This window comes from Gastrolobium bilobum, unplaced genomic scaffold (assembly GCF_033153095.1).
Source record: "Gastrolobium bilobum isolate Gb01-03AN ecotype WA unplaced genomic scaffold, APGP_CSIRO_Gbil_v1 utg1099, whole genome shotgun sequence".
NCBI lineage: Eukaryota > Viridiplantae > Streptophyta > Magnoliopsida > Fabales > Fabaceae > Gastrolobium > Gastrolobium bilobum.
The window spans coordinates 232,081-245,684 of record NW_026897765.1 but is presented as its reverse complement, the minus strand read 5'-3'; the positions used below and the strand labels follow the sequence as shown (position 1 = coordinate 245,684).

General features: G+C 36.0%; 1 protein-coding gene across 1 annotated transcript; it reads right to left on the bottom strand.

Annotated features, from left to right (window-relative positions):
• Positions 1 to 6,948: 6,948 nt before the first annotated feature.
• LOC133310029 (NAC domain-containing protein JA2L-like) lies at positions 6,949 to 8,724 on the bottom strand. The gene is made up of 3 exons (XM_061510915.1): positions 8,446 to 8,724; positions 8,076 to 8,344; positions 6,949 to 7,975 (listed from the first exon to the last, which is right to left on the bottom strand). The coding sequence occupies exons 1-3, from the start codon at positions 8,624 to 8,626 to the stop codon at positions 7,373 to 7,375; spliced, it is 1,053 nt and encodes a 350-aa protein (XP_061366899.1). The 5' UTR covers positions 8,627 to 8,724; the 3' UTR covers positions 6,949 to 7,372.
• Between the last annotated feature and the right edge of the window lie 4,880 nt (positions 8,725 to 13,604).

The following is a 13,604-nucleotide window of genomic DNA, read 5'->3' as shown; positions in this document are numbered from 1 at the left end:
CCTCAGCAATAAATTGAATTTAAGCATGGGAAGCAAGGTTCAATTAATCAGGCATAGCATTGCACAGACAATAATAGAGATTACTATACTAAGCATGAATGATTTCCAAGTCAAACTTAAGATGATGCTTAACACTACATTCAAACGTCAGAGTCTAACTTGATTACCCCTCACAAGACATGATATTCACTCATCACTCAGTGTTTGGGGTCATTCATCATCACTCATTTCATCACAGCTGTTGTTCTACCATAAGCTTGATCTTTTTCTCAAGTTCCTAAAGATGAGGAACATCAACACATGCCTGATTGATCAAAAGGGCTTCTTAAGGTTATAACTTGGCTTGGCTTAAGGTTAGAATCTTTTGGAAAGTAGCTGAATAATTATTGAGATTGAAACACCATTTTCATTAATACTCAATCATCTCTCAATTCAAGTTTCAGCACCACTTTTTATTCGAATTCATGATTCCTTCCTTTTTCTCACTTTTTCATTCATCATTGCTTGTCAATTTTTGCAATTTATTTTTCTTTCTCTTTATAATCATGTGAGAACTATTCTTTTATTTTCCTTTTCAACTGCTTAACTTCTAGTGGAGCTTACCTCAATTACTTCTAACTTTTTGATTATTGACATTTCAATCTCAATCAAGGTAAGTTCTGATGGAAGTGGTCTAAACAATTTAATAAGGTAATTAAAAAAAATTGGTCTCAGGCTCAACATGGCTAACAATGGATGATTTCTCAGGTAGCTATTTGGCCATAAGCTTAATAGAACAAAATGCCTCTATCACTTCAATCAACACATGCATTGGAGAGAATTAGATCAAGTTCTAGAGTACCACTGCAGTGAGGACTCTCAAAAAAAAAAATTAACTCTATAGGCACAAACCTCACAAGCTGTGGTATCAAACTAGACTCTTCTTAATTTCATTTCAAGCATCATTATCATAGAAATCAAACAAACGAGCAATCATAATCTCTATTCATGCTCTATGCAATGTCATGACAATCTTGCATATCATGCAATGCTTCCTCATATTCAACCAAGGAATTGACTGAGTAGCACATCTAAATCAAGATTGTGCTTTCACATAGCAGGAAATGAAACTAAAAACACAAAATTTCTACCAAAATGAAAAAATAAAAATGAAAATAACTAGAAAGGTTAAAATAACTCCCGTGAAGTAGATATGAATCCGCTGAACCTTTTTCTGTGTGTGATACCTCGACTGCCGTGTATGCGGCCCCAATTCCCAGATTTAGAATATTGCTGTCCTCAGCAATAACTGAAGTAGTCGGAGAAAATACTGCTGCACAAGTATAAACATCACACATGTGAAATATCAGGCAGAAAATAACATAACCAATGTACTGGAGAATTATAACTCAAAATACCAAAGAGGTTCAAATTACCCTAACATAAACCTAGATGGTCAAACAAAGACAACGAAAATAAAACATCAAAATAAAAATTAAAGACAGATAAGGGGAAGGAAATAAAAAAAATAATAATAAAAACTCATTGGGTTGCCTCCCAAAGTAGCGCTTGTTTAACGTCACGAGCCTGACGTACTCCTTGTGATCATGGTGGCTGGTAACTCGGGCTCAGTGATGACACTATACCCTTGCTCAGAATTTGTGTCCCGCCATGGTTATACTCATATGCATGTAGATAAGGATGAGGGTTCTCAGAAACTTTAAACTTAGTCCTCACATGCTTTTCCTTACCATTGGGCTTTTCCATCTTAACCTTTGGCTTGCTTCCTTCATGCCACTGATGAATTTCCTTCTTATTCCTTTCCTCAACCTTTTTCTCCGCAATGTAATTGACTTGATTCTTAGGTTGAGGAGCAGGCAATGGAGGAGCTTCATTTATAAGTACTTTGAATATTGCTTGCTCTCCATCCACGCGCATTATCAACTCACCCTTAGGTACATCGATTAATGCTCCTGAGGTTGCTAAGAATGGCCTCCCGAAGATCATAGGCACACTGGCATCTTCATCAATGTCAAGGATAACAAAATCAGCAGGAATTAGAACTTTGTCTACCTTGACTAGCACATCTTCCACAATACCATGTGCTTGCTTTGTTGAGCGGTCGGCCAGTTGAACATTCATCCTAGTTGGCTTGACTTCATCAATTCCCAGCTTCTTCATCAGGGTTAATGGCATCACATTAACGCTGGCACCAAGATCACATAAGACTCTCTCTATAGTTGTCTTGCCAATGATGCATGGAATACTGAAGCTTCCTGGATCCTTCAACTTTGGAGGCATGTTTTTCTGTAGGATTACACTGCACTCCTCTGTTAATGTGACAGGTTCATTCTCTGTGAGCTTCCTCTTCTTAGATAATGTTTCTTTCAAGAATTTGGCATATGAGGGCATTTGCTCCAGAGTGTCTGCAAAAGGAATATTAATCTGCAATTTCTTAAAAATATTTAAAAATTTAGACAATTGCTTCCTTTGCTCATTTTGCTTTGGCCTCATTGGATATGGGAGTTTCTCAAAACGTGAGAAATCCCATTGCTTCTTTTGAACTGCAGGAGGTTGTTCCTTTGCTTCTTCTTCATCCTTTTGAGCTTGTTCATCCTTTCTTGTAGAGACTTCAACTTTCTCTTTTTCTAGCTCCTCATTCCTTGTAGTGATGACATTGCATTGCTCCTTTGACACTGCAACGCTCTTTTCTTGACTCCTCTCAGCTAGTTGTCTTGAAAGTTGGCCAATTTGAGTTTCCAAGTTTCTGATTGAAGCGTCTTGGTTCTTGTGGTAGGCTCTTGTCTCATTTATGTGATCATTAGTGGTTTTGGAAAGTTGTATCATCGATTTCTTCAATTCAGATGGCTCTTTTTGTGGCAGAGGAGGAGGTTGCAGATAGTTGTTGGATTTATAATCCAAGCCGCTCCCTTGATTCTTCCTTTGAAAGTTATTTCCTTGGCCGCCATTCTGATTCCTTTGGTAACTTTGAATATTCTGTGGAGGCCTTGGATCATACCAAATTCCATTGACCTGGAATGGTTCAGCTCTATTGAGTGCAGGGCACTCATTAGTATCATGCGGCTCCTTGCAATACTCACAGTTAAATATATCAACCTTGGATGTTGAGAGCTGCATCTTGTCCAGCTTGGCATTCAAACTGGCCAATTGCTGTGAAATCACTTTTTGCTCAGCCAGTGATGCATCATTATTCCCCAATTGTAAAATTCCTTTCTTGGGCTGAACAGATGGGAATGCTGCTGCCATAGACGCATTCTCATTCCTTGCCATTAAATCCAGCAGCTCTAAGGTCTCATCTGCTGTCTTCTTTCCTATGGTGCCACCAGCTGCACCATTGACAATCATTCTGCATTCTGGCGTCATCCCATTATAGAAGACTCTGACCTTCTTTGTATCTGGCAAGTCATATTGTGGACACTTTCTGATCAACTCCTGGTATCGAGTCCAGGCTGCACATAAAGTCTCTCCTGGTTGTTGGGTAAAATTGGTGATTTCATTCACCAACTTATTGTACTTTTCCATGGAAAAGTGCTCAGCAAAAAATTTAGCCGCCAAATCCTCCCATGTTCTGATGCTGTTGGGAGCTTGTCGATCCAACCATTTGAGAGCTCGCCTGGTCAATGCAAACGGGAACAATCGGAGTCTGATCGCATCGTCTGACACTCCGTTGTGTTTAGTTGTATCACAGATCCTTAAAAATCTGTCTATGAAGTCGTGAGGATCTTCATAGTCCTCTCCACCAAACTGAGTTTTCTCCACCAATGTGATGAGTGCTGGCTGGATGTCATAATTATTAGCAGCAATCGGTGGTTTGACAATACTCGAGTTTGGCCTTGTGAATTGAGGAGCCAAAACTGATTCCATTAGCTCAGCTGCTGGTGGATTTTCTTCTGCCATCTCTGTTTCTACTTCAAAGTGTGGAGTAGAATTTTCTGCTTCAGAATGTGAAGTAGAAGCCTCTGTTTGCCTCTTTTGCTTGGTATGTTGTCTTATCCTCTTTGCAGTCCTTTCTATCTCTGGATCGTAAATCAAAGTTGCAGGATCAACTGTACCACGCATAAACTAAAGCAAACAGATTAGTAACACAAAGATCCAAGCAAGAAAATCAAAAGTTAAATAACTTGGCGTAGTCAATCCCCGGCAACGGCGCCAAAAACTTGATGCGTAAAATCGACAAGTGCACCGATCGTACCAAGTAACAAAGAGTGAGTAGAGTATCGTCTCCACGAGGATTGAGGCACCTAAGTTGTTATAACTATTCCTCTCTTGTTGGATTAATCAAAATAGGTTGAGAATGATTGTAGTTCATGAAACAAACTAAAATAATTAAAGTAAAAATGTAAATGATTCCAAAAGTGTTTTCAGAATGCAAGAACAAAAGATTAAGGATTGGGAAAATATTTGAGAAAATATTGCGGTAAGAGAAACAAACACCTTTCCGATCCCCACCTTGCAACTTGGATTACGTTTACATTTACCTATTCAATTGATCGAACAATTCATCATCTTTTATATGATTAGTTAAGCCCTAATCCCTTAGTGATCTTAACCTAGTCAACTCTATTAGAATCCTAATCCCTTAGAAATCCCTTTTCGAGTTAACCCTTAGAATCAATGAACCTTTAACGTTCGTTGTTCATGTAGCCTATCCCTAGTGCGTACATGAACAATTATCTTATTCTTTGTCAGGAATTAGAATTCCAACATCCCTATCGAAAACCCTAACCCTCGCAATCCTACTAGATTGATCAGTTCCAATAGAATTATAAATGAAGAACAAGAAAAGATAAACTCAATTAAAATAGATAAACGTAAATTTCAACCAAGGTACAAGGGGTTCACATCAAGGGTTGTGACCCTTACCACAATGATGAAACTAGCCAGACATGTTAATGTCTGACAAAATAACAATAAAATAAAGTAGCATTTAAAACCTAGAAGAGAAAGGGAAGATGAAGATCTTCCGTCTTGATCGATCGAATCCTTGAATCTCCGAGAAGCTCCAAGAAATCTCTGCTCTCTTTGTTGTTTTTCTCCTCTTGATTCTCCCAAAAGTTCTTCTTCTTATGTTTCAGATCCTTTTATTAGGTTTTGGGAAAACCTCTTTTCACTTGCACTCCCATTGGGCCTTATTTTGGCTGATTCGCTCTTAAAAATATATCGCCCACGCACGGGGCGCCAAGCCTGGCGCTCCAAACTTGGGAGAAACAGAAGCTGAATCTGTAAACAGCGCCCCGAGCGCCAACTCTGGAGTGTTGTGCGCCAGTCCCGCGCTCCGTGCGCCAACTCTCGAGCACCGGGCGCCAGGTTGGCGCGCCGTGCGCCACCTCCCGCGCGCCGTGCGCGGTCGAAACAGAAGCAAATCATCGATTTGACGCCCCGTGCGCCAGGTACCGCGCCCTGTGCGCCAGTTTGGCGCTCCGTGCGCCAACCTCCGTGCGTCGTGCGCCAGCGGGAAATTTGGTTTCTCCGTTTTTGCTCCTTTTTGCGGCGTTTCGTGCTATTTAACATATAACTTGAGTGAGAGCATGATTGAGAAGGAATAATCAATATTTCTTGCATTTAATGAATATTTTCACACATTTATGATTAATTCCTTGCTTCTTTTAAGTTAGAAAACATCATCTGCTAGACTCACATCAGAATATAGATAAAACATTAAAGCTTTCTAATATATTGCAGGACTACATTAGTCTTTATTAGTATAATTTTTTAATCTTATAATCTCAAAACGACGTCATATTGAGTTCACTGAAAATAACTTTATCTCCAATCATCTCAGATAAATTCTTTTCCCTTAATTAAAATAAATAAAATGTGCATGTTTTCAAGAAAGCACAATGGTGCACTTGTCATTTAATTTACCCATTTTTAATTGGTCCCATCTCATACTATCAGCACATGAAAGAATTATAAACAGTTGCTGAGTCCCATATATTATAATTTAAGTAAATCGTTTTCTTTGGCTCCGTTTTTCTAATTAAAAAACAACACAACGAAAATCAGCGTTGTTTCCCCTCGTGAAAGTAACCTTTTCAAAGATCTCTATCTAGACAGCACTTTAAGGGGGCGTTTGGTTGATGAATTTTTTTTGGAAAAGTAGGGAAATGAGATAGATAGAGAAATGATTGAAAAAATAGATAAATTGAGATAGCTTGAAAAATGTAAAAAAAAGTTGTTTGGTAGAGAAAAACTTTACTGGAAAAATTATGTAACTTTATGAAATCAACAGTGCATTAAAAGCCAGATAACCAGTTTTCCGAAAAACCCCACCTTCAAATTGAGTTTCTAAACAGTGCGGATATCTATGTTTCTCATAAATCCAGACAAATTGGATAAATGGGTTTTTGGTGAAAAACTTTGAAACAAACATGGTGTTTCTAAAAGCCATACTTGAGAAAGATAGATATCCCCTAAAAAGCTTTCAACCAAACACCACCTAAGAGCCTAGAATCTCAGGAAAACTTGATTACATTACAATTTACACATTAAATTTGATATTACAATACCATTTTGTTGTAATGTTCAACAATTACTCGCAGTCAAACATCCGGAATCAATTTATCATGTAACATGAATTTATGTGAAGTAATTTTTGTTACCCATAGACAAATCATTTGGTTAGTACTCTCTTATTGATATTAATTTATCCATAAACAGTGTGTGAGAGATCCATTCCCCTTAACTTAATCATGCTTAGACTTTTCTTCACTTAGATAGATCTCTGTTAGTTTCGCGTACTTTTTCTTCTCTAAATTTTTCTTTTTATTCTCTATTTGAAATTGTCATTGAACAAGACTTTTAACTATCGAATTCTATACATGCATCTTGGAGTTTCACATACAAATCTTATCACTTTCTTTCTCATATTGGCAATGCACCTACTCATCGAAATTAGGATCACTCCTTCAACGATGACGACTCATTTACACGTGAATATTGCAATATTCAATTTTAGCACTATCTAAAGCACATAACATATAAACTAAAATCCTCCATTTTTCTCGGTTTCTATTATATAAAAAAATACGAAAAATATATCATTGATCGATATTGTATTAACGTGGTTGCGCCCACCAATGATGTGGTTAGCTTAAAATATCACATCAAGATTGAAAGGAAACCTAACATTGCATAGTTTAGCCATACATCATAAATAACCAATTGATTTTATTTTTTTGGTTCCATTATCTTGTGCATTTGATTCATCGAATGTATCCCCTTCCATCTTTAGCCGAAAACGAGGACCAAAAATTGCGTTTATCTAAAAACCTTTTTTGGAATCTAATAGCCCAACCTGTTAGCCCAAAGAATCCCCACCTATTTACAAGAATGCACCTGACTAAATATCATTTACTCATCCCAACCCGGTTCATTGCCTGAACCCAAATCCGACCGGCTGAACCGGGTATCTGAACCCATACGGGTCCACCGAGTTCGAGTATCCCTGCGTGAACTCATTCATACCCTGCTGAAAAAACCCAGAATTCTCGACCCGTTGGGTTTTGACACCGCTCTGAACCTCCTCCTCCATCTTCCCCGGCACCGACGAGTCCACGTGGCACAACGGCGGGACCGAAGGGACATAAAGGTCATTACAACCACCATAATTCACCATCCCCTGAGTTTGGCCCTGAACCCCTTGGTTACCCGAAACGAACTCCGAAACCGAGTTCATAACCGGGTTAGACCAATCCATCATAAGGCTCTGAAGATTGAGCTTCTCCTCGTGCTGCTGCTGCTGCTGCTGCTGCAGCAGCAGAGTTCTCATCGAGTTGACACGTGGCAGGGCGAAACACCTGTCGTTTATCTCCGGCAAAGATTCCAGAACATCGTCGAGGTGTGAAGACGACGAAGACGACGAGCCATTGCTATATTGAGTATATTCTCCGCTACTCGAAACGCCACCGTTTAACGCAGCTTTTTGCGAGCCAGAATTCTTCTTGTATATCCGACACAGAACCCAATCGTCCAGCTGCATCGAAAGGATTCAACAACAACGTTGTAGTAATCAAATAACACATTAAACGGTAAATAATTAAATATATATAAATATTATATATAAACACACATACCCTGGCGCTGCCATTCTTTCGGGAAGAGTCGAGGAGGCGATACTCGTGCATAATCCAATTAGTTTTGGTACCTTTTGGAGCTTTGCCAATGTAGAAAACAAGAGCTTTTTTTATACCAACTTTTCTCCCTTCGGTGGTGATGATTTTATCGGTTCCGGTGGCTTTCCAGTACCCGGACCCGGCTACTCTGTTGGGTCGGGACCCGTTCGGGTATTTCCTGTCTCTGGGACTGAAAAAGTACCATTCTTTCTCGCCGAAGATTGCTTTGCCTGCAAAATTAATCATATTTAATTTAGAACAGAGACTAAAGAAAGACTTGATTTTTATTTTTTAAAAATGAAAATGAGAGATGGGTATAGAGTTAAATTACTTGGAAGAACCCATGGGTCGAACTTGTACAAGTCGATTTCAGCAATGATTTGAAGTGAGAAATGGTGGCCAGCTACCTTGCGGCATAGATACTGAACGAGGAGTTCCTCGTCGGTGGGGTAAAACCGAAAACCAGGTGGCAAACTCAATTGGGAAAGAGGGTCTTTCTCTGGAACTCCCATTATCAAATTAGAAGAAGAAACAACAACAGCTAGCTACAATAGTGAAGGGGAAACTAGAGTTTTTTTTTTTTTCTTCTTTCGTTTTTTTTCTTTCTCAATAAACAGAAGACAGGGACCGTTATTTATAGCAACACATTAATCGAGATAAGACGGTTATCTTTGTCTCAGTGTTCAATGATGGGGTCCACTTGAGTTACTCGCCTCTTGGACTTCGCCACGTGTTCTCTTGCAAAAAGCATCCTGCACTCGACCTTATCTGGTTCCGGTACAATCGTGGATGCAATGTATATGACCGTAAAACTAAAAGGTAAATTATAAAACTATGTTCTTTTCAGAAAATAAAATACGAATATTCTAGGGATCTACATGAAGAGTTTATTTATAGGATTTATGTTTTGTTATGTGATATAAAAAAATATATCTTCAGCCATAGATATCATTTTTAATATGGGATCCATTTATAATTGAAATAAAATAAAATTGATTTGAAATTAATTATGTGTTTGTAAGAAAAATTATTCTCTTATGTAACATAAGAAAACATAAATTCTTATTTATTTATATGAAAAGAGAAGCCGACGAGATAATTCTGACACGTATGAACCCTGCAAAGATTTTCTAGAAGCAAAATTGCCATCCACTATGCACTATCCAGATTTTGACACACACTGTTTGTGGGATGGGATATAATTTTTCAAAAATAATAATATATTGATTTGAACTCATTTTTAGACGCGTGGGTTTAAGCCACGTCGGCACGAAGGAGTGGGCACGTGCGGGCCAGGCACGTGTCCATGTGTTAGATTAAGAGTTAGGCTGGAATTTGGTTACTACAGGGAAGATAGAAAAGGAAAGCAGCATAAAGCTCGAGCGGTGTGTGTCTCAATTGTTCTACACGTGTACACGTAACCCTCGCTTTTTTATTTGGTGCTTTCCTCTTTTTTTCTGGCTTAGGTGTTTCTTTCACTCATCAACCTTCTTGGGCTCTGAATTATGGGTACGGGTGTGCCTTTCAAGGGCTTTGGGTCATTTTCTTAGAAAAGATAGGGCGGTGACGTGGTTGGTCATGGTCAATATATATTAGTGTGGTGTAATGCACTCGAATGTTCCTTGATTGATTGGTGACGTTGTAGAGTTTTATTAACGTGGATTAGACATGGGAAAAGGAACAAATTAGAGATCGGCATGTTTTGGTTTATTTGTGGAGTGTTAATTTGGTGAAAATCCAAATTGAAAAGAAAAGGAACGCCAAAAAACAAGGGTGGGGTTTGGTGTTACATGAAATTTAGTGATGTGTGTGGATTTTTGTGAACGTCGACGGTGGTGTAATTTTGACAAGTATGCTAGCTTCGCTTGTGAGATTTGTGTGGTTGACAAATAATATGATCAAAACGTTGAAGATTACAAAAAGGGGAGGCGGTGTAGTCAAATGGTTGTTACTTTTACATTTTATTTTATTTATTTTTTTGAATGTTGAGATGTAATTGGTTTTGTGCCACGTGAAGATTCGGAGTAAGAGATGGCTTTAGTTCATTGGCTAAGTGAAAGATTTGGAAGGTTTGGGTTCAGAAAAACCTACCATATTGATGGAGGAGAAAACAAGGATTAAGGACACCTACTACTTTTTGTTAATTTCGTCTCCACAAATGACAACATTGAATTTTTTATATACTCCTAGAGAGTTTAATTAACTTCTTGTCAAAGTTGTTTAAAAGCGTTAAAATTCCAATTTTGCTTCTCTTAGAAGTTTTGCTTAATCACCTTTTTCCCATGCCCATTCTTGCATGCTTCCTTTTAACTTGACTAGTATATAGAAGGAAAATTCTTACGGCCAATTTTGACGAGTTTATTCAAGTTCTAAGTTTACCAAAAGCTTAGTCAATTATATACTCGGTCGCATTTTCTCTGTTTCCCACACATAAAGTTCATTCTTCTTGAGTAGTCTACTTGACAAACAATGCCTAACATATCATATATGAGATAAAAGTCGGTTTTTTTTGTTGGTAAAAAGTCGTTTTTTAAAAAAATGTTTATTTCATGATATATGTGTTACTGTTTCATTTTTTTAATGTTGTCTTTCAGTAGTGAAAGGAGGTTCTTATCTTTTACGATCGATTAAATTAAAATGTACGTATATGCTTGGATTTTTAATAAGATTATTATACCAGCCATAAGGTTAAATTTTAATTAATTTTGCTTGATAATCTTTTTTTACATAATTTCAAAAGACAATTTACATGGAAGACTATAGTATATTTGGCACTGTGATACTACATAAATCAAATTTGGATTTTTTGTTTTTCTTATTTGCCGTGACTTGAATCCATTCGGAATTCAAAGATGGGATAATCATGTCAAACTTTGGTTTGATTAACATCACGTGCATAATGAAGGTCATCTTAGCTGCTCACAGGCCAGAAGAACAAAACACGAGCGATAATTATGCTACTTCGTTGTTAGACTTCTCTCTCTGGTCAAGTTAAAACATTCATGCACGAGCACTCTCCACAGCGATTACAGCAAAAGCGGTTGAATAATAGAGGAAAAATCATATAAAAAATGTTATCATTAAAAATTTATAAGGAGGGAAATAATCATCTGACTTATCTATTGTGTATGCCATATTAACTTAAATTGATTTAAATAATCAGAGTATACATATGTTTTTATCAATAAGTCGCTTCTTAAAACTCCTCAAATACATATGGCTATTTAAAAACACTGAATTTATATTTTGTATTAAAAAACACTAGTACCGAAAATATCGTGTCACTAAGCATAACAATACTTTGTAAAGCGTGAAATGTGTGTTTTTTTTTACCATTGTGTCTCTTTTTAATTAAAAAATAATCAATTTATCCTTTATTCAAAATATTCGACCAATCTATATATGTTTGACCGTTAATTGAAGGTTTGTTGATTACTTAACGGGCATAATCGATTAAACCTTAAAAAAAAATTGACTCTTGACCCAAAAATAATCGATTACACTACTGATTGCATAATGTTAGAAATATTTGTTAAAAATCTCCTATTTGGTCCAAGGGGTTATAATGTTTTTTTTTAAGGTTTAACCGATTACGTCCGTGAGATAATCAATTAAACCTTCGGTCAATGATTAAATAAGAACAAATTTATGAAATATTTTGGGTAAGAGATAAATTAATTATTTTTTAATTAATAAAGGACACAATGATAAAAAACCCATGAAAGGTGTGTTTCATACTTTCTTGTTTCATGGGATTTTTTTAGCTTTGACTACATCATGCTTTTAGTAAGGATTTAAAATTCATTAAAATTATAATGTTGTCAAATCAGCTAAAACAAATGTTAACCCTATACTAAAATGATATGAAGATATTTCTTCATCTTAAAATAATAATTTTTCTTTCTAAATATTACCTAATTAGTGAAATTATATTTGTATACAAGTTTCATCGAACAATTAAGAAAAGTTGATTACACTCAAATAGAGTTCTAACCATACACTTGAAAGAATTAATTGATGACAAATCATAACTTTTATGATAAAGTGATTTAAAATTTGATAATTCCCGTCTCATATCTCCAATAAAAAAAATGTTTTTATTTTTATTTTTTTATACAAAAAGTAAAACTTCAATACAAAGTAGGTGGGCTTATGTTTGCCGCGTTTCAAATCGAAATTATTTTACAAAGTACGTGACAAGTGGCACATAAGCGGAAAATCTTGACGAATCTGTCATACTTTTGACGTGTAAACGGTGTACTTTTTTAATTTGACATGATTTATTAAGTTATTTCTTAAACATTTAAACTATTATATATATATATATAAATATGTATGAATTAATATCTCTTATATTATAAGATAATTTTTTATATATATATACATAAAAGCAGTGGCAGACCCAGGAAAAAAAATTTATGTCCGCACAATTAGTGGGGCTGCCCCCAAAAATTTTTTTTGTAAAGAAAGTTTAAATTAACGCTTAAAGCAGCTCAAAATCTAGTTTCTTCCATAACAAGCTGCATGCAATATTTTGACCAATTATTCCCCCCTAAATTTTACCATACATCATCATTCTATTTTATAGTGGTGAATAAAAAAGTCAACACTACTAGTACATAAGGCAAACAAAATCACAGTGAAGGTCTCGTCTCTAGATATTAACTTATTTGAGAATGTCAGACCTGCCATCAATCTTTTTTTTTTTATAAAAATGAAAAAGGAAACAAAGGATGAAGAGAGCATGAGAATGAGTATGTGACAAGGGAGGGAGAATAAGTTTTATCTCTAATCAATTTGCGTTGCTACGTTGTTTTAATCTTCTCCGTACGTTGCTAACTAATATAAGAATAAATATCTTTTTTCGTCCCTAACAAAAAATTTGGTCTCCACTTTAGTCCATTATAAAAAAAATTAGTCACCTGGACCCAATGAAATTCAAAGTGGACCAATTTTGGTCTTTTTGAGGGACTAATTTTGATATTTTTTGAATTTGTAAGAGACCAAGATTTTAACTAAATTGATTCACTTTAAATTTTTTAGGAACCTCTAGATTAATTTTTTTTGTAAGGGATTAAAATGGAGATCATGTTTTTTGCTAGGGACTTAAAAAGATATTTACTCCTAATATATATATTGAATTAAGAGACAAATAAGGACTTGCAATAAAAAAAAACTGAAATAAATTTTTTTATGACCGCACTTGCGGACATTTTCCCACAAGTGGATCCGTCACTGCATAAAAGTATTTGGAGTTCATATTTTTTCTTTTCTTCTTTTTATATGGTCCTGCATGAGTGTACAAGAGATAATTTTATCTCCTATATCATGTGAAATAACAAACATTATATATATGGAGAATTATTTTCTCATGTTACATAAAAAAGTAATGTTATATAATGGAAATCATCTTTCTCCTACTGTAGGAGAAGATTGATTTTTGCAGCCGACTCTTCACGATACGTGATTCTATTTTTTTTATTTTATTTT

Bases quoted from the DNA above. Each gene is read 5' to 3' on its own strand.
- LOC133310029 (XM_061510915.1), bottom strand. From the start codon at position 8,626: ATGGGAGTTCCAGAGAAAGACCCTCTTTCCCAATTGAGTTTGCCACCT. The intron at 8,345-8,445 runs GTAATTTAACTC...TTAATTTTGCAG, and splicing joins CGACCCATGGGTTCTTCCAA to GCAAAGCAATCTTCGGCGAG. The intron at 7,976-8,075 runs GTATGTGTGTTT...CTTTCGATGCAG, and splicing joins GAAAGAATGGCAGCGCCAGG to CTGGACGATTGGGTTCTGTG.